The sequence below is a fragment of the Battus philenor genome, unplaced genomic scaffold, assembly GCF_028537555.1.
Source record: "Battus philenor isolate CCGP_79_NKW_IND1 unplaced genomic scaffold, ilBatPhil1.0.hap1 SCAF_25, whole genome shotgun sequence".
NCBI lineage: Eukaryota > Metazoa > Arthropoda > Insecta > Lepidoptera > Papilionidae > Battus > Battus philenor.
The window spans coordinates 6,729,694-6,752,010 of record NW_027181688.1 but is presented as its reverse complement, the minus strand read 5'-3'; the positions used below and the strand labels follow the sequence as shown (position 1 = coordinate 6,752,010).

The 22,317-nt window shown below is 31.5% G+C and overlaps 1 protein-coding gene across 1 annotated transcript in view; it reads left to right on the top strand.

Annotated features, from left to right (window-relative positions):
* Positions 1–22,317, top strand: part of LOC137924891 (irregular chiasm C-roughest protein-like) — a 37,022-nt gene that overhangs the window by 6,888 nt on the left and 7,817 nt on the right. The window contains exons 3-15 of the mRNA XM_068768276.1: positions 5,124–5,204; positions 5,894–6,045; positions 6,578–6,669; positions 8,930–9,038; positions 10,022–10,195; positions 15,856–15,958; positions 16,991–17,124; positions 17,624–17,750; positions 18,630–18,775; positions 19,265–19,418; positions 19,608–19,843; positions 20,343–20,501; positions 21,546–21,643. Coding sequence (XP_068624377.1) covers positions 5,124–5,204; positions 5,894–6,045; positions 6,578–6,669; positions 8,930–9,038; positions 10,022–10,195; positions 15,856–15,958; positions 16,991–17,124; positions 17,624–17,750; positions 18,630–18,775; positions 19,265–19,418; positions 19,608–19,843; positions 20,343–20,501; positions 21,546–21,643 — 1,765 coding nt within the window. The remainder of the gene's footprint in view (positions 1–5,123; positions 5,205–5,893; positions 6,046–6,577; positions 6,670–8,929; positions 9,039–10,021; positions 10,196–15,855; positions 15,959–16,990; positions 17,125–17,623; positions 17,751–18,629; positions 18,776–19,264; positions 19,419–19,607; positions 19,844–20,342; positions 20,502–21,545; positions 21,644–22,317) is intronic.

The following is a 22,317-nucleotide window of genomic DNA, read 5'->3' as shown; positions in this document are numbered from 1 at the left end:
ATTGTACGGGGGCTGAAGAAGCAAACTTACGGAGTCGTATAATGCAACAGGCAACAGAGTTGATCTAGACGGATAAAAAATTAAATTAGGACGTACTGTATACCTATATGGCTTGAATCCGTTGTACTGTTTCATTCTTCAATTGCATAATTAATTTTGCGAATCAGAAAAATAAAGCTGTGAAACATTTTTAATACTAGCGGCACGAGAAACGCAAAATTAATTAATGAAATTACTGGGCTTACAAGATGTGTCAACTTATCAAAGTAAACGCGTTGATTTATGATGTTAAGTGGATTTGGAAATCCTAAGATTTTATTGATGAGAAAATCTTGTTCAAAGTTGTCAAATAAATATTTATTAAGGCTTTATAGCCATCATAGATATTTGCCGATATCAATAATCTGTTTTAGTGATTGTAACAAACTCCCAATAAAATATTTTCATTCTTCTTATATCGGATTAATAGCTCAACAAATATCATAAGAGCTTTAAATGCTCTGGCGGTTCAAGCTGGGGCTGTCACTTGATCGTTTACGTTTCAAGGGCACTTGTGTTCGCCATACCTGGACTTGGTTGGTTGGCTAACAATACATTTCCACGCCCGCAGTTACATTGTAATTCCACTATGCTGTCCTAACAACATGTATATATAGAGAATATATAATAAAGATAGTATATATAGTATATATTCAAGTAAGCATTTTTTTACACACACTTTTAAATCGACAAATATTCTAAAATTATAAGTAACTAGTTACCATCGACTCGAATTGCTGATTAGTTAGAAAGAGCCGGCCACAAACGCCGCAGTTGCTTTTAACATTAACAATAAATAAAAACTAAAAAAGGAACAATAAAAACTCTTGAATGCTGTAATCAAATTTACTTTTAATTTTAGATTTAAAACTAAATAAAGAAGGAGTAAGATATCTTTGGGCACTTTATTGTGTATTTGCACACTTAGACCCGTGAAATATTTGTTAGTTTTTGAAGTTTTACTAATATACTATAAGATTGCTAAATTATTACCATTTAATTTTAATCGATATTTATTTAAAAAATAAATTTAAAACATTTTAGTTTAAAACACAAATTTTATCATTCGATAAAATGTAGTTAAAGATACTAAAACATATACAATAACGACAAATTATGACAAAGTAAGAATTGTTTTAATATTTTAGATACAAAAGCTTATCTTGTCTGTAATTTTTGTTACACTCTATACAATTCCTGAGTAGGCGTTGCACGCAATGTATCGAGCTTTCCAAACAAATTATTTCGTGGCCTTGAAAGCACATTTCGGATTCCCGATGTGGAAAACAATCAACCTAGCTGAATCCAACCGGGCGGGGGCAATGAACTGTCTATTGCGGAAAGCTTAATAAAAGTCTTCATATACGAACCAACCGTGAATATAAGCTTTTATTCAATTACCGTTATGGGACCAGGATTAATTTGTTCAAATGCTACAACAAATTTATCATTATACCGTAGCCTATTTTATAATTTATCTCTAGGGAATACCTTGTTTTGGTATATTTATAACAACTAGGCATTTTAGATGTACGTTTTATCTATAATAGTATTGTTAAAATAAAAAGTACTTCAAGTCAATCGATAATTAATTTTACTTTGTTTTGTTTCGCTTTTCTTATTGGTTTTACATATTTTATCTATTACGTAAAATGTTAATATTACATGTATACATCAACATATCTTTGGTGGTGGCATTTGCCTTGTGATGGGCATCTATCGGCTGATTTGACGATAATTATAAAGTTGTAAACGTACATACACGCACTTGCGTCATCTATAAAATGTTTATGATTTTTTTTTGTTATAATATGATTCATATTTTATATACAAAGGCCGCTACTTTCTTAATAAAAATGAGATAGAAGAGGCTTATATCCAGTAGTTGATGCCCACGGTAGATATGATGATAAAATAAATAATTAACTAAAAATTAAGACACATAATCATATTGAACACATTTAAAATTATACTTTAACTTGATATACGTCACAAATTAGCAGTAACGCAAGGCAGGTGTTTGTGGCGGTTTTTGGGAGAGGCCTATACCTTGCAGTTGGCGTCTATCGACTGATATGATAATGATGATGAAGTCAAGCGTCGCGCGAGCGTTCTTCGCTTTCAAAAATATATATTAGGAAAGAACATAGTGTCCTAATACGGTACTATAAAACGGCTTTGTAGTATTGGATGATGGTGTGAATATTAAATTAATACAATATTTTTTTCTGATATTTAATTATGTTGACGTTTATTGAAATCCCCTGTACGATAACTTCCACTCCTTGTCCCCGACAAATCAATATAATGGGTAATTTGGCGAATTTTCCAAGTAATAACACGTAGTCGAAGTCTTACAGAAATGAGTATATTCAAGTCACGTTCTGCATCATCAGGAATAAATAATACGTTCGCTTCTAGAATTCTAATTGTGACTAATGTTAAACAGGGAGATTTACCAGCACCACCAGCATTCGCAGCTCTTCAATTGGCTTTTACTGACAAGTCTTCGTAAGGAACTTGGTTAGAAAAGGCATCTATTACCACGGTATTCAAAATGTAATTGTACTTTATCCATTCGTAATTAGAGATGCGATGAAAATTAAAAGATAATATATTCACGTACGTATAGTCAAAATGTAGTGGCAGTGTGCAGATCAAATAGCTTGTAGAATAGCGGTAGGGGCAATAAGATTCATGAGTGGAGACCATAGATCTGAGAGTGTGTTTAGCTTCGTCTGAAGACGCTTGGTGCAAGCCACTTCCAACCGGTCCTGCTGGATATCGGTGGGGTAGACCTGAGTGCTGCAGGCGACGTCGACAATAGTTGAAACAATGATGATGATATTTATGTAATCTCTGATTGTCTCAAATAAATAACAAAATAAGCTAATTAAAACTTATTATTATTTGGGAAATTAAGAATACCTGACAGTTAGCTTAATGAGATATGCAGAGGGTTATGTTTGGGATTTTGTCTACCGTAGATGAACGAAAGCTACAGGTTTAGCCCAGTTAACTGGAAAGTTGAAGAAGCAGTGGTCAGGCCACATAATACACAGAACAGATAGCAGTGCGGGTCTTAAGAGTCTATGGAGTGGAGATCATAGACCGGCAAACGCATCGTAGGACGTTTATCTACAGTTTGGACAGGGTACCTTTTGAAGGTCCTCGGATGACTTTGTGATCCCACAGGATATCAGGATGCTTAAGTCGAGCACATAACGCCATACAGCAATATTTTTCAACCTTTTCTTTACCATGATCACACATGACCTTAACATTTATAAAATGTTTACCGCCTCCTATTTAACACCTATGTCTTTTATATTAAAGCGGAAGGGTTAAATTCGTATCGAGTCCAATTTCGGATTGCCCCCTTAATAAACAAGTGGGCTCCACTCTGCGAAACACAGCCCTGCAGAAATGATGATGATAATCGTAAAATTACACAAATATATATCATTAAAAATATGCGGATATTATATCTTAAAAACTTTCATAACAAGTGTGGTATACAAGCACAATAATCTATTATTTAATTATTGCATTATTCACATTTAAAAAATATATTTGCTGTATATTCGATTTTCTCTAAAATTCCACTCGACGATAAAAATCATAGAACAAAACGTTGCATCCGTAAAACGGAAAGGTAACATTTTAAAAAGGCAAACAGGCGATTTTAGGCACGTCGAGAAACAGTAGCGCATCGACTTACACGTCAGCTTTTGTTTCTCAAATGTATACTACATACATAAATGTATACTACTACATACGCATTTTAATACTGTAGTTTTGTATTGACTGTGATATTGAATATGTAAATATATTTTCAATACTTGGATTGTGAAGTCATATCATACATACGACAAGACAGCTTGTATCCGATCTTATTGTTACTTCTAGAATTTTCCTCAAATACTTCAATTCTTTTCTTCTTTATGCAATCGAATGTTATTTTGTTAATAAGCTGCAATGTTTTCAACAAGAACACTTAATTTTTAGGCAATTTGGAATTATTGAAGTATTTATTTTATTCCTGAAGTGAATCAGACGAGAAGTGCTATTTATAGTATATATATCTTTCTAGATTTCTTTATAGAATCAAATTTAGGCCCAAATGAAAATTAGGCCCTCTACAATATGAGCCGTTTATTTTGGAAAATGGAATAAGTCACTTTTTCAAAAAAAATCGAATTAAGGATTACACAAAATACAATTAAACGGTATCTCTAATTTTTTTTTAAAAACCTCGACCTAAAATCAAAGTGACGTATGCTACTTTCTAAATAAACGACTCATATGTTACTAACGAGTCTTAAGTTATTTTAATCGCCCGCAAGTAACTAAACAACTTACCAACATTGTAGGGAAAGTAGCCGGTAAAAGACCACTAAGACGTTCACTTACCTGTTGGTCGAAGTAACTCAAGTCATTAACTAAACTGTCTATTAATGCTCTGTAGAAAGCAGAGTAAAGGACGGCATGAAAAGAGATCATCACCGATTCCGTCAGGGCGTTACAAGATGGACACGAACTTCAGTAATAAAGAAAGTAATTAGAAGAAGTTTCTTCATTATTATCATTTCAACCAAAGGACGCCTACAACTGAACATGGCCTAGCTTACAGACTTATAATACGTCCGATTAAAATATGATTAACATAAAATATAAGAAAAAATAAAATTCTTTTATTCAACATTGTAACTTTTAACAGAACTCCTATTGATCGTCAACTCATAATTTTTTTTTTAATCTGTTTTTGACACCAGTCTTCTTCGCAAGGTGTTATATGTCTTCTTCTCTAGAAACTTCTAGAAGAAATTAAATTTATTTTCATTGATCGTTTTACTTATTCAGATATTTGATTGTAATTTAAGAAGTATCTGTCTTTCTTTTCACGTCTTCTCTTTTTATAATGTGTTCATCTGAAATTTAAATGGTGTGTGCGATCTGTTTTTATGATATACTCACTTTTACTTGAATATATGAGATGAATAATTTAATTGTCATGAAAAAATAAGGCCGATATATCTATGTATATATCGTGAATATATTTCAATACAGATGTTTGATTGCAGGTGATTACTCCCTGGATATAAGGGACGTGGCGTTAGAAGACGATGGCAAGTACCAATGCCAAGTTAGTTCCGGTCTCAACGGTGAGTGTAACATAAGAAACGTTCATTCATGGAGTCATTGCAGTAACAATTGTTTTAAGGTTTGGTAATAAAAACGTATGTATAGATGGTATGGATATAACGCTTCGGAATATTAAAGTCTTTGTATAAATATTTGGAATCTTTAGTTATTAATATTATTCGTTATTTGGAAAATTAAGAAAAAATATGGTATAATTTACATCGTTTCACACAATCGTTATTGCTTCATTAACGCTGTATTGATGTATGATTAAAAAAATATTTTTTAATAAATTTTTATTTCGTTCTGTTACATATTATATGCAATTATCGTCTGCCAAATCTAAAAACGATGTTTAATTTTTGACATTTTATTAGTATGATTGATGATTGATTTATTATACGGTATAATATTAAAAAGCAAAGACTAAATGGTTTTAATTTTTGAACAACTATTAATAATATAATTAAAAATAAAAATATAAAACGAACTAATTTCATTCTACGAGAAATGTGTATTAATAAAATTTATTTAGACATTATTTTGTTAATTGAAAATAAAATAGTTCAAATTCAACATGGAAACAGTGTATATCGATTGAAAAAAGCTATCTACAAAAATAATCCCGAAGTTAAATTCAATACGCAAACATTTCCGTTGTGCATTGGAGGTAATCCGGCCGATGCATCCAATCAGCTCTGTATTGCAGGCGAACCCGGAATTCGATCACGATACGCTCAGCTCACCGTGTTGATAGCTCCGGATCCCCCTCGGATCATACAAGGGGCTTTCATTGATGCCACTGAGGACCAACCTGTGGATATCGAGTGTGTTTCAGAAGGTGGAAAACCGGCAGCTGAAGTGAGATTTTCTTTAGATTCACTTTTAAATTGGTTCCGCTACTAGTTTGGCGCAATGCATGTTCCTTTTATGAGCTTAATTCAGTATCCAGAATAATTCTAATACAATATTTTTTATAATTTTATTTATAAGCGAAATATTTATTTGAACTCTCTGAGATTAAACAGCCAGGATGTTAAACGTGTGACACGTCTAATATTATTATATGTGACGATAATGAATATATAGCATAAAAGCTACCGCCTGATATATATATATATATTGGTTTTTCAAATAATTTCCGTGTGCTTTGATAAAGATTTTTAAGGCTACCAAAATTTTCCTTTAATACATTAATTATTAATACAAAACAGTAAAAGTATATGTTACATTTGTTAGGTTATTTGTAATTTTCTAGTTATTTTCTATTTACTTTGTTAGCACACATAGGCCAAACTTAAAATAGATTTCACAGATGATCCTTTAGAATTTTTTCAGCTATGATATTAAATACGTATTTTTATAAAAAAATAATGTTCTACAATTTTCGCAGATAACTTGGGTAGACGGTAACCAGGTTGTAATTAAGAAAAACGTTGAAAACAAAGTTGAATTGTTACCGGACGAACAGAGGTTTAAAACAAGGTAAGAAATTTATAATTTTAAAACATTGCCATTAAAAATAATTTGACAAATACGAGCCGATCTATTACAATAAGAAATACTATACAGGGACATTAAAAGCATTAGGCGATGTAAATTAGACTTAGTCCGCAGCTGTGTCAAATTTAAAGGAAGGTTCCTAAAAATAATTCTTGTTTATCCCTCTGTTACGGGAGAAATTTTGAGAGAAAAGCTTGAGTTAAAAAAAAATAGAAAAAACCATTAGACTACTATAAGACAGTATTTAACTAGAGAAATTTCACTTTTATATAAAAATTGTACTTAATCCTGCTCCCGCTATTTACCAAAGAATTGTTCTAGACGTAAGCGCAGTGAGAGAATAAAGTGAAATGTAAATAAAAATTGGATTTCATTATATTTCTCACAGAGACCAGGCTATTTTTATGTTCAAGCTATATCTCTTATTTCGCTGGGAAAATTTTCGCAGTGTAAACGCAAGGGGTGGTTCAGAACAATCCGCTTGTTATATTCCCGAGATCTGATTTAATATTTAAGAATTACGACAATGACGCCAATATTAGTAACTTTTCTATCTAAAATAACAAGCTTTATTTCAAATTCAAAATATTTTATGATTATCAAGAATTATTAGACTAATAAATTCTCAGTATGAGAGGCGATTATTATATAATTAATTAAGGTTATGGGGCATGCACATGATGATACTAGTAATGACTTTTTGTACTACCACGGAGAGGGCTATACTCGGGATTTTTATACAAGATCGAACAAGGAGTGGTAAACCATAGTCAAAAGAAAGTGATCTACACAGCCAAGCGCACTAGCAAGTTGAAGTGAGAGTTGACAGGCCACATAGCACGCAGAGAAAATGACCGCTGGGGTGTTAAATTTTTGTAAAGTATACAATGTATGTACCAGGAGGCGTACCATAGGACGAAATGAACAGATAACCTTGTTAACGTGGTCAGAAAACAAATATGGACAAACAACAAAAAATGGACGTTGGTGGCTTTTAACCGGTCTTATTAGAAACGTATGAGAATTCATATGTCCATGATTACGCTGAAACAATTATGAACGTAGTAGAGATTAGACAAATAAACAAAATCAAATAAATATCTTATTTAATTTGTACCTGTAAAGAATAGACAGAATAGATCTTTTTGAACATCTATTGATTAGCTGTATATTTGTTTTATACTGGTAAGACGTGTATTCTAACGTCTAGTCGGGCATTTGGTATTAGTTTCATATACTTACATTACATTTAATGCCAGAAGTTTGATATTTCCGACACTGAGAATTATTAAAATATTTACATGAATGGCAAATATAAAAACTTTTGTTGTAAATACATGATCTATAAAACTCATTATTTATCGATCATTTATTGGATATTTATTACAAAATGTTATCTCTTCTCTAAGCTCCTAATACTGGAATCCAAATTTGTGTGTTTATATTTCGAGGAGACAAATTTCTGAATCAATATCACCATTATTAATTCATATCTATTGAAATATTCTCAGTTGTCATAAAAAAGCTGACAGTACTTGTTGTAGGTTCTTTTTAGATCGGGGCAAGTTTGAAATCTTTGTAGCCGTTTATTATTAATTATAAAATGATTCCAGTCAATTGATCGCATAAAAGAATACCTGAACAATCTTTTTTGGTATAATACATGATCACTAATGATCGGTTTATACTCAAGATCGATAAATAATCCAAATTTAATAATAATATGATTAATTTAATAAAAGATTAATGGACATTACTTACGTGCAGTTCTTTGCTCTCATAATTCACCAACTTACATCAACTTTTCTGCGATAATTTATTCAAATGGAAGGAAGATGGTTTATTTTCCTTTACTTAAACAATCTTGACTTCAAAACATTCTTAACCTTAACAACACTATTATTCTGACCAGTCCATTGATATTTCAGATTGAATATCCCCAAAGCTATATTGTCAACTTTGATTTTCCAATTAGTATATCTAATTTTTATTTAATCGGATTAAAAAAATGGATAGATAAAATAATATAGGACATAGTTCAGTCGCTTACTGTATGATTTTAACTGGTAGATTTTTCAGATTAAAAAAGGGTAAATTAATTTTCACTACAGTAACAATAGAAGCGATGACACGCAGTCCAATATGATTGAGATGTCGATAGCAGCGGTATCTATTCAACTAGCGGTTAACAGTTTTCGACACCTGAATAGATTGGTTTAAATTGTTTTATTCTGTTAAACAGATCAGTGCTGCGGTTAGTACCTAATAAGGGTTACCACAATCAGACGATAACGTGTCAAGCGCAGAACACTGCTGACAGAGCCTATAGGATGGCAACTGTCCATATCGAGGTAAGTGTAAGTAGCATATTATATACTTAGTGTGTGTCTTGTCAATTGTAGTTGAACTATAATTCTGCACACCTTTCTATATCCAATTCCAGTGTGTGTTAACAAGCATTAATAAACATTGTAAACTATATAAGCTTCATATTCTATGAAATAACATTAGCTGTTGTTATTACTATTAACAAAATTTTAATTCTGTTATTTGTGTTAAATATTTATTTTTTGTATTTACATATTTAAGAATAGGGTCGTTGTTAGCAATTGAGGTTAAGTGTGAATGGTGAATATCACATATATTTTATAGTCCTTAGATACGGGGTTAAGTGTAAAATGGTGGAAGTCGTATATCTCTCTGGTTTTTATATTCTATGATGTGCAAGGGTGCATCGATCAAGGTTACACATCTTCCGGATTATTTGGTACTTGCATACATAAGGTTAAGTGTGGATTAGTAAATATATCTTTCAGATATTTGAGTCTAATGATGTTTTTCGAGCAATTTTTTATTTAGCTGTTGCCTGTTCATTCTAGTTTCTAGTTTACGATGACTTTTGATCGACACCATAAAAACTAAATTTGACTTTTTTCTTTAAAACAGTTTCCTTTATATCTATTTCTAGAGATCGCAGCATAATATCATGTGATAAATTCACACAGATATATCGTACTAATATATAGGGCTTTTAGTTATCACTCAAGGAATATAGTTTTCAAAAATAATAGCTAAACAAGGTTGTAAACAGATGAACAAAACTATAAAAGAGTTGTAATCGACAATTTATAATTTAAACATAGGCATACAATCAAGATTTTTAAAAACAAAAAAAAAAATTTAATAAGTGTAAACCAGGTGATGAAACATGTGTTTATGCCATGAGTTATAAGCTATATGAACTTGATTGTTCAGTTACCGAAGCTATGAGGCAAGCGAAATAGAAACATAGACGACATATTCGCCATTTTTAAACATGTATTTAAATTTTTAGGTAAAGTACGTACCTAAAGTCCAAGTGGCAATCAACTCAGACACTGTAAAGGGTAGAATACCTGAAGGAACGGATGCCAGGATAGGCTGTACTGTGGACGCAAACCCTGCTGCTCAAGTCTACCGGTGGTATATCAATAACAACCCTGTGATTGGAGACTACACCGACGAAATGGTAAGTGAAAGATTTACTGCACTTTTCTATTAAAAACGACGAAGTCAAAATGTACTAAGTAATAGTTTTATAAATTAAATAATACATATAAAAAGCTCTAGGCACTGAAAGGACATTTTAAATTAAAATTCCTAATACTGCATTTCTTTATTAACACCGTTATCGAAGATATAAGAGGACCTTGTTCATAGATTTTTTTATAGGGCTGGTTGGTGGTAAGCGACCTGCGATCAGCATTTCCCCAGGACCTTAACAAAAGACAACTTTCACAAGGTCGTCGGTCCACCAGGAGGTCTTGATTATGGTATTGAATGCAAAACCTTAAAACTCTAGAGACCATCTATGCGCTATGTAGCCTGTCCACTATTATTTTAATTTGCACACTCGCGTTTACGAATCATGCACTTTAGTATATATTGCTTCTATTTTACTTGTCAATATCAAGTTACTTTAATATGAAGTTATTTCGATTAACAACTATATAAGAGTTTGTTTTTCATTTTAGACCAATGAATAAAGTCTTTGTCTGATATAAGTCAGGAGTGACGTCGTCATCATCAAAAAAACATACTAAATATTTTTTTCGAGACAAAAGTTAATTTTATATATGTTTTATAATACATTGGTAGGTAAATTATAGTAAGAATTCTTATAAATATCAACGATTACCACATTTCTAACGTCAATGCGAAACATATATATATATCTAAATATACATATATATCTAAAAATCTTTTGGTTAGTTTAAAGTAAACTAATGAAGTTGTACATATTTAAATATGGAATCCGCTGAGTAACATTTAAATGAATAAGGTATCCCTCAAGACTTAATATTAGAAACACCAGCTCGGTTTACGCAGTAATTTTTCATGAATATATTTACTGCGGCGGTGCTTTGTACGACTCGTAAGAATAATGTATACCGTAGGCAGATGCCGAGTGAATGTTGTATGGAGGTAGACGTTTAATTTCAACATCCCTCTCGTCTCGGCAGAATAAGCTGAAAGATGAAGTTATATAATCTACACACAACATATGTATGATACTCGGTATGTACTAGGTGATTAAAGTGTCATAGCTTTATAAGGGTGGATGCATAGCTTATTTGTATGCAAAAACCAAAAAATCTTTTATAAAATGATTACTCTGAAATTCTATTGAAATGCTACAGGGCTGTAATTTGTTGCAATACAAAGTTTGTAGGGAAAGAATTTTGAAAGCGGGGAAAAATATTAATAGGGTCACATTAACTGAGCTAAAAGTTCACCTTTTTAAAACTTTCACAACTATAACAAATCATTTGCATATAACATTTACTAAATATACAGTTTGTCAGTGAATTAGGTACTATGTTGTACCGCGCAAACTCTTTTATTGGAAGAAAGTCAGAAGAGGTTAGATTATTGTGCAATCTGTCTGTTTTGTGCGTCTAGTCTTGTTGATTGTCAGTGGTTTAATCTGAAAATATTTGATACTCACAATAAGGGTGACATGTGCTCATATATATATGCATGTAATAATGTACTACAAAAAAACTGTCTGAGCTTTTTTGGTCTCTACTCAGACTTAAGGTGCGTTAGAAACCATAGTAGCTTAGGTTGAACAATATTACTATAAGCGTATATATAATATGTCGACAGAAACGATATCATTTTCCGGTCCCCCTTATACATACGTCATCACAATTAATAACCCTAAGTATATAAAAATGTATATTTAATTATGATATTTATTTATTCATAATTTAAAAAATTAAGAATTTTATCAGCAACATCTACTTCTAAAACCGAACACGTTATTATTAGAATACCATATTGATATATAACATAACCATTATATAACATTTTTATAAATTTACATAATAAAATTGCTTGATTATATAATACTTTTAATATGTTATAATAATTTATATCGATGAGTTCCTCTACACATCTCACTTCTAAATATAGTTAATTAATTTATTTACTTGATTTCTGGTTTTGCTACTCTTATAGTCCAAATTGCTTCGCTCATATTGGCTTTCGTCATTTTTTTGCAATCTATATTTGAGAGAGTCAAATGAATCATCATCATCCAATGCTGGACACAGACCTCATCCATAGACCTGCGTTTGGCATTTCCAACAGCCTTAGCAAGACTGTCTGTTTAATTTACTACGAATAATTTTAACAAATATTTTTTATTCTGTAAAGGCAGCAAAAAATGAATAATCCTTATCTACCTCAACAAAATGAATAATGCATTATATTTGTTAATTTCTCCCATTAATATGGAGTAGTTCGGAGAAACGAGCAAATAAAACCAGGTTTATCTTATACGTACTTTCGACTGCAGCTCGGGATATGAATTTTTCAAGTAACCACCGTCAGCTTTATGCACGCGCTATTCTCTACAATAATTGCCAACTTTACGTTTATTGTGTTACACAGCGAAATGGAGGCAAATATTACAACACGAAGTCGTTGTATTAAATTTATTCTTGCTACCATTCGCAGAAATTACACGCTTGTGGCCAATTCGGTGGTAAACTTCAATGATATCGCATTATTTCTTGCCGCTTATAGTGACTTATATTTCAAAGTAACGTTGAAACTTTTTTTGACAAGATTTAGATTAAAAATTAAATATCTAATATAGAAAATATTTTTTTTTCGATATTATGTGCAGTTTCTGCATATCTTTATGTATATATATTTATATATCAATGTATATGTATAGCTATCCTGCTTCGCGAATAAATTAAATCTTTCTGAACCCTCCTTGCGAGTATAATTTAGTTAAATCCGAAAATACTTAACTGACCTCTACTCGGCGAAATATAAATAAAGTTTATAATATAAGCCTTACGATTCCAGAAATATGAGGATGAGTCAGTACAAGTGTGGAAATATTTGAAATATAAATTAATCTCTATTTCCTAGCTTCCCAAGGACTCTATCGTTTATCTCTCTAACATTTATCAACAGAAAAAAAGAATTCAATGGCTATTAAAAAGCCGTTGAGTGTTTGTGGTTTCAATATTGAAAATCTATATTTGTTATATGGCTAAATGTACGTCGCCTGTTCCGTTTCTTTGTACATTTAATTCTCGTAATAAATAAAAATAATAATAAGAGATTAAGTTAAAAAATTACTAAAAATTGTAAATATAGTTAGTTATGAATATGTTTTTAATATGAAGTTATATAAATTACTAACCATTTAGACAAAATCTGACAACTTCACCTTCCTTTTAGTGCACTATTCATTAGCTGACAGCAAATACACTATACATTCACATGTTCAACGCTACTATACCTATAACCTAACATCCTGTCCATATGTGACATTGATTTGATATCGAAAGTAAGCATATCGATTTTGTTTCATAAAAATGTAATATTTACGATGAAATATATCCTGCGTCTAAAATAAAATGCCCTGAACTGCAATATACCAATTAATTTCATTATTTTATTATTCATAGCAGTACGGCTGTTAGATTTAATATCTTGAGTAATTTCGTTTAAAAAAATCTCAAATAAAAACGAAAACAGTGTATATAGACGAAGTTGCGGATAAATGTTAGTATAACATTATTATTCACCAAAAGAGAGTACATACACGTGCGTGTTACAATTACGTTAGTGCATCTACCCGGTACTAGATGGCGCTTTTTGTGCTATTTAACGTACGAAATTATTCCAGCCATTTTCCTCTACTATGCGGAGCTCTACGTAGTTTCTCTTGCCGAGCGTGCACCTCATTTTGAAAATGTAGCCAGAAAGAAATTGCACGAAGCTGTTCTTTAATTTTCTTTATCTACGTGGCCTTTGTGTAGGTAGTAAGGTAAATGTTAGGTTATTCGTTGGATCAACCATCTAATACGCAAAATATATAATCGAATATAGTATATACAAGTAATATATTATACAAAAATTTGAATATATACATTGTCACGTTTGTAATGATTTATTTATTTTAGTAATTATTATTTATTTATTTATTTATAAACACATGGGTAATTTGAAATGAAATGACTTTGGCATTTTGGTTTGTTGATCTAAATTTAAATGTAAATCAAACCTAACACAATTTATTCAAAGTTAGTTATTCGTTTCTCTATACGTTATTTTACCATATTTTATTATAGCTACGTTTTCAAATATGAAAAAGTGGTTGATTTTATTCTAACGAGTTATTTCTGATATCACAGTTTTAAAATTAGTTCGAGCAATTGATGACGTGTACGTTTCTTGATCTCGTAGAGAGATTCTGACAATAGTTCTCTTCAAGGCTCATCGAGATGTTAGCTTAGATATTGGATGATTGAGCCAGGTACTAATATTGGGGTTAATTCGACAAGGGTATATCACATATGATGCTGACGTCTTATAGGATTTAAGTATCTATGTACTTATGTTGATATTGTTAGGATGACAAACATACATTTCATTTATTTAATAATATAACTTCAACGTGAGTACATTTGCGAATACAGTTTTTATTGACAAAGTTTTCAATGCCAAAGACAACACTCTAGACTCGTTAGCTCTTCAAAACTTAAGTAATAACCCAGTAATCGTTTGTAAGGATGCGAAGCGTGCTATTTATACAGAGGTTATTCAATAAATATACGTTTGACGACTGCGTTCAAGTTTCAGTTGACTTAGGTTAATAGTGTGTTATTAATTTCCAGTTTGGAAGTTTAACATCGAATATTGAGAGGTAGTTTGCTACTGACGTTGTTGTATTAGCTGTTGGGAGTTGTTACGGTTTCTAATTTACCTATGTTAATTGTTGTAAGTTGTTAAATGTGTCGGTCACTTTTTGTCATATTTATTACGTTAACAACTTATTGTGATGAATATAAACATTAATTTACACATAAATAAAATTTAATTCGTGTTTTTTTATAATTCGTCTTGATTCAAAAAACTGATGTTGCAATAATATTATTTTCTCTGTGTTTGGCACTAATCGGTGTAACATAACTCCTGAAGATGCCGGTGGCGGTTGTGTGATTCGCATTGTTTGCCGCATACGCATTTATCAGCGGGCTGGCGGGCGGTGCATTTTATTGCATGACTACCACTGCATGTGCGGAGGTGGCTAAATATTGGTCTTTTTCTTACTTAGAATAATTTTCATCCACTCGACGTGAATATAACTTATTTACCTCTTTTTCTCTCTCTATCTCTCTTTCTCTCTCTCTCTCTCTCTGTATATTTATTGTTTTTTCGTGTTGGTACACAAAACAGTTCCACTTTTTTCAATTGCTTTAAATTAATTTATCTCTCATTGTAGGCACCGATACATGTGTTAGTAACAAAAATACAATAATGGATGAACAAGTTGCGATTTTATTGCATTCCGCAGTTTTTTACAAACAAGCTTAGGATGGTTCTTTAGTGTCGACCACGTGTCAGAAACCACGGCGTGAGTAGATCTCCCACTGGGTGAACTGACCTTATTAAGTTAAGGCAGCGGGAAGTTGCTGCATGTGTGCAACGCGTGACCTTACACCTTGACTATCTTTGGGAGAGGTTGCAACGTCAGTGAGCGTTTATCAGCTGACGCGATGATCATGAACCTTTAAGTATCGATCAAGAAATTATTGACGAATCAATAACAATTTATAGTTTCCTATTTATTATTACTTATTTTTTAATTTGTTTCAGATAATCTTTAACGTGACTCGAAAACACAACAAAGCTGTGGTTAAATGTGAAGTTAGTAATGCTGTGGGTCAAAGCGACGGGACTGTAACTTTGGAAGTTACATGTAAGTTACAGCATTATGAATAAGTTATCAATAAGTTATAAACTATTAGAGCACATGCTAGAGATGAGTTAATGAAAATAAATATTAAATATAGAGTAATATGTTTCAAATATTATTATACTCGCTTTAAGTGTGAATATTTTAAAACACATTATTACTTTCTCTTTTATACATATACATAGCTTTCATCTATCTATGCAAGCTATGCACGTGCAATTCCTAATATGGATTGTCATTACATATGACTAAGATAAGATTACAAATGCTAAGCGAGTATTATCGAGAAGTGACAGCCCAAGCTGACATTCCCTCCGAAGCAATCTAAAAACATTAAAATAAAATGAAATAGAGTATAGATCGACCCGAGCCGAGGTTCCCCGGGAGCCATCTAGATTAGCTACTTTAAAAGAGGTCTTAAACAAGGCGCTCTCTACGCCCTGCCACTTTAAACCTGAGGAATATGTAAATGCCATTTGGGCAATAGTGAGTAAACAGCTGTCCTCTCTCAGGCATTCTTCTCTGACTATATAGGTAGGAATTAAACAAACCCAAGTTTAGTCACTGCAAAGAGTTTTAAGCTAACTGTCTAAGTCTTCAGCTACCTTCAAACAAAAAAAACGTTCTTCCTTCCAAAATAAGGCAATGCTTGCGTAACCACTCTTTCTGCCTATAACTGACTATAGTGATCTGAATACAAACCTTCTTAGCAAACTATGATAAATTAATTATGGTATTTTTATGTAATTATAGTAAGTACCCATTAGTACATTTATATAAGGTGTTTTATGTGATTATATTCCCTCTAAATTAGATTTTAATTTTTGTTTTATGATATCACTTGTTTCACCTATCGTTATTGATTTATCTCTGCACCACCCAGGCGGTTAATTAGCAGAAAATGCCTTCGGCTAAAAGTTCGCCGTCATGCATAAAATGTATAAAAACTATTTTATGTAAATAAATAAATAAACCGATGAAACGGTTAATGAGGAAAAAAAATTGCCAATGTAAAGTAAAAATTTTTTTCACCAGACCCACCGTCATTCAGAACCCGACCAAAGAATATAGAAGCAGAAGTTGGTGCAAGAGTATCACTGACGTGCGATGTAGATGGACAACCAGAACCTGAGATAAGATGGCTGTTCCACGAGCCTGGTAGGATCGGGGTAAGTGAATACCATGCTGGTTGACAGATTGATGTAAATATAATAAATTTTCCAGATGTTCGTTTCTTAACTACGACTAGCAATATTTGAATTTGTTAGCAAAAATAATTGTTTTTTCTTTCAAATTTAGAACATAATAAGATTTAAAAGATTCAGTAACTATTGACTACGTAATGATTTAATCACAGAAAGAGTGTAGTGAGTCAAGGATGCCTTTGTTGACTGGTAAAGAAATTGGGAAACGAAAAAACGGGAGAATTAAAAAACTTTGATTCGAAACAATTTTTAATTGATTTTTTCTAAATATTGTTGTAATTAGTACTTATTAAAGTAGAGTATAAACATTTACAAAATGGACAGACGATCTTGTCGAACTTTTCACTTCCAACGGGACCGATTTGAAATTGGAAAGGGGGAGGCGTGGAAGGAGCAATGGAGGTTAAAATGATGATGACGAAATTAGATCGGATAATTTAAAGTGAACGTGCAATATTTTCAGCAGGTTAAAGGAAAGACTGCAAACCTGAAAGTGCAGGTAAACAACGAGACAGCTGGGAGCTACATATGCAAAGCCACTGTCGACGGTTACCCAGAGATTGAGAGTGAAGCGACTGTATTTATAAAAAGTACGTCATTTGTTCTTGTACATTTTAAGTTCTATAAATATTACATTATTTTGTAAGACGTGTAATTTGTTTATTGTATTTTTTTATTGTGTGTGAAGTATATTGATTATTCTTCAATTATAAAAGGATATTAGATTTCACGTACGTAAATATTTGTATAGTTTACACTGATCCGTGTTGGTAAGTTTTTATGATAAATACAAGAAATAAAAATGAACTCCTAACGCTCGAATTCAGTCTTTCGTGTCTGTGTATGATGAACAAAAAGATATATTTTCTTAGTTTTAAATCTAAAATTAAATGTAAATTATAAAATAAATTTTAGTCGCTTTCGAGAATAATTAATTTTTTTAGTTGATCGAAATTTGGCGAAATTGGTTTTTTGACTAACTTACATGATAGACATTATAATGCATCAGAAATCGTGGTTGTCAAGCAGATCAGCATTCTAAGCCGGCGGTAGCTTATTATTTATAATGTCAAAATAATCGGCGAGGTAATATAATTTAAATTAGAATTTTGTATGTTTGTAAGTCCGTATGTCTAATGTTTCAACCTGTTGTCATATATATGTATATATACAATTGCATATATTTATACAATATACAATACAATGTAATAGTTTAAATAGATTGTCTAAAGTACGAGTCTCGTCTGGTTTGAGCACCCCTGGAAATTTGTGGAGTATGTTTGAAATTTTTCATAATTTATCAAAAAAAAATGTTTTGTTTATGTAAAAGACAACATATTTTATGCATCCTTTTATATCAATTAGATTATTTTATAACCAATTATTGATTTTTTTTAGTTTATGTATGTTCATATTATGAAGTCTACACTTTCGACTTTGAGAGACCTAATAATTTGTTTTGTTTTTAGGCGTACCAAAAATTTTGTCAAATAGAACTCAGTTCGGTTCCGAAGGTGAAATGGTGAGAATAGAATGCGCGGCATTCTCTGTTCCGAAACCAGATGACATCAGATGGTATTTTGAAGGTCGAGAGATTAGTGTTATACAAGACCCAGTGAGTATTATCATTTCATATATATATTTTATTTTAAGACAATTGCAAACACGTAATGACACATCGCGATATCTTTGAAACTATAAGACTTATAAATTTCAAATTTGATAGGAATATTAGTTTCGCCGACTAAGGTTCAGCTAAGATTGATTTTACAAAATTCTACCCTTGCTTTAGGAGGCGTTAATTAAAAAAAAATCAAGTCTTCAAATCGTAGCTTTTATGAGTCAAAAACTTTGCCAGAATTTTTGTGTAATGTAGTGAGATTCGTGAAAAAAAAACCCCAAAAACGTGGACCTCCAACATAGTTAACATCGTGGAAAGTCGCGGGAAGTGCAAGATCGATCACCGTTGAATCATTGGGAGGGTCTGTCATTGGAACGAAAATGGGTTTTTTAATTCCTCTATTAGCTAACCCTACAAGTTTTACAAGCTTTTATCAAAGCCTTCTCTCAAATTTAATTTATAATTATTTTATTTTTCCAACAGGACTATGCTACCTTAGAAGAAAATTTACCAGATGGTGTTGTTAAGTCCAGTTTAGTAATTCGTGCCAGTCAGTCGAAACATTACGGCCTTTATAATTGTAGTGTAACCAATGAGTATGGAAACGCCAATGCAGCTATTACCCTTAAACCTTTAAGTAAGTTAAACTATTATAATTTTATTAATATTTGGGTATGCCCTGTGCTAAGTAGACCGACGAAATTGCTGCGATCTTTGAAGGAGACTTATGCTTTACAGTGTGCGTCTATCAGCTAATATGAATGAATGAATGAATAAATAAGTACATGTACTCTATCATTATTAACAAATATATCTTATTTTTTAGAAACATTACCGCTATTTATAATTCTCATCGGAGTAACATCAGGAATAATAATCTTCTCCGCCTTTGTTATTCTTCTTGTAATATGTAATAGAAGAAGAAGGAAGAAGAGTCAACAAATGAGCGAGAAGCCAGATGTTACTGTTACCACGGGAGATATGTATAAAGAGAGTGACAGAAGTTCTAATATCAGTGATCTGAAGTTACAAATTGGACAAAGCGATGGAAGCTATGAATTGGTAAGTAATATATATAATTTTTTTACTCATTGTAGCTTTATTTATTTTAATATTCTAAATGAAGTCTTAAATAATATTTTTTACTTATCTATTTTTCAGTTAAATTTTAGATAGACAATTAATTGAGTTCAATAATCATTACTCTCATCACCATTTCAGCCGTAAGATGTCCAATGTTGAACATAGCCTTTTCCATTTTTAATATGACCTTACTGAAATAGTCTGCATCCGACGAACTTAATAAGGTCAACGGAAAATATTAATTTTAATAATCAATGTAAATAAATAGCTGTAAAAAATTACTGGTTAAAAATAAGAGTAAAATAATTAGACAAATAAAATAGTAATTTTCTAATAAATTATCCAATTATAGAATTTAATGAAATTACAGAATTTGATTAATTTCAATAATTACACTAAATATAAGTCTAAAATATTATTACTCGTAAACTATAATTTGCTTCAAAATTCTTAATGAAACATTTATATATGTTATTAGGATTACACAAGTTCAGATCGATCTGAAACGAAGAACCCTGCCGGGTTGCCTCTCGCTGGACCAGTCAATCTCCCTAATCTTCGACATGACGACCCTCTGATGCAGTTTGGTTATAGTAACGATTACTCCGATCCAACGTATACTGATCCATACTTTAAGGTATGTACTCTCCTAATATGGTTAATAATGCATGAGAAATGACGGTCTGAGCGGAGACAGTCATCAAGCTAATTTACGCTAACGAGGTTTAGGCAATTAGAGAAAAAGAATAATTATAGCAAAATATGCCATTAAAAAGAACAGAAGTAAATTTGAGGTAAAAAATAAAATCATGATTTGCGCTCGCGCTGCGTTTGCGTGTTTTTTGCATTCTGCTTGCTCTAACTCGCTGATTCTATTGATTCATCAATAGAATCAGCGAGTTAGTTTAGTTAAACAACAGTTTAAACTCAGAGTGCGATAGTAAATTGATATTTTTGACTATATAAGCTAGAGAAGAATGAGGATATATAATAACATTAGAAGGAAAAAATAAGAGTTCTGTTCTTAAAAGATTTTTAAGTTAGGATTAAAACGCAAAATTTTCGACTTTGATATCAATACAATATCAATGCAAATTTACGATTGAATTAGTTAAATTTTTTCATTTATTATTCATTTAAATATCGACTTATTTTTCTTTTATTCAGTGGACAGACGCTTACTATAAGTTAATCTTCTCCGAAGATAGCCGCGAAGTTTCCACAACTATGTAATGAAATATAGATTCGTTAATTTTAATAGTTATATGTTTTACTGATCTGTGTGTTTATGTTATTTTAAAACAAAATTGGCAGTTACATACATTAACTAGTAAATCTTACAAAGTTGTCATCATTTTTATGATACAGAGATTTTTGTTAAGGAAATATTATTGAATATCAAAGTTTTAATGGTCAGTTATTAGTAACTTATATTAAGTATGACTAACACAATATTTAACAAACAAACCAATTAAACATAAAACTAAACACAAAAACCTGCAATCGTAACAAGATATGATCATAATAAGCAATTATTGTTAATACACATTAGCAGGTATAATTGATGTTATTGTAGTGTGAAATTAAAAAAAAATTATAACAACCTTTTTTTATCATTTGCCCATTTATTTATAAGCCGCTATAGCTAACTAACCGTGGTTAATTGTTTTATTAATTTTAGAACCCCGCGGGCTATGTGTACGACTATCCCCAGGGATACGTACCTCCCCCTCATTTACGGGTACAGTCACCGACACAATTGGAAGTACCTTCTAATCGGTGAGTTCCGACATTTGACTTTAAAATACTTTCTAGTCTTTACATATTAGTTTGAACATTGTGATTATTATTACTGATAGGTTAAATTTAAGAAAAAAATATGATTTTAGTCGCAGGACGTCCACAGCTGTACATGGGACTCCCCCATAGATTTCTAAAAAGACCGGTAGGTAGTGGTTGTCGTTTTTAGATTACCTCAATAAGGTCATCTATTTTGTGGTTGGACGCCCTATAATGCACCTGGAGGTTCATGGTTTCTAAAATTAAGGCCCCAACAGCTTAACACAGAGTCGATTGATATGTTTTTTTAATTTCCTTTACATTATAAAAAAGTAAATAGTAAATCGTTAAAAATTGATAACACAAGAAATTACCCGATTTATATTTAATAGGTTAAGGTTGTTTTGTTTTAAACTATTTTGCGATTCTTTTTTAAAAATGAGGCGATAAAATACATCTGCGCTACCTGTGTAATTTGAAAATGATTTCTTTTTCATCTAATCGCATTGAAAGAAGCCGAATCAACTTGTTTAAAATGTTATAATTTTTAACCAGTAGTTTCTAATCTCTGGTAATGTAAAATCCATTATTTAGTAACAGTTTCTTGTAAATCTTTTTTTTATAGTTTTTTTATTACTTTCAACGTATTGTTTTAAATACCTATGTACCGGTAA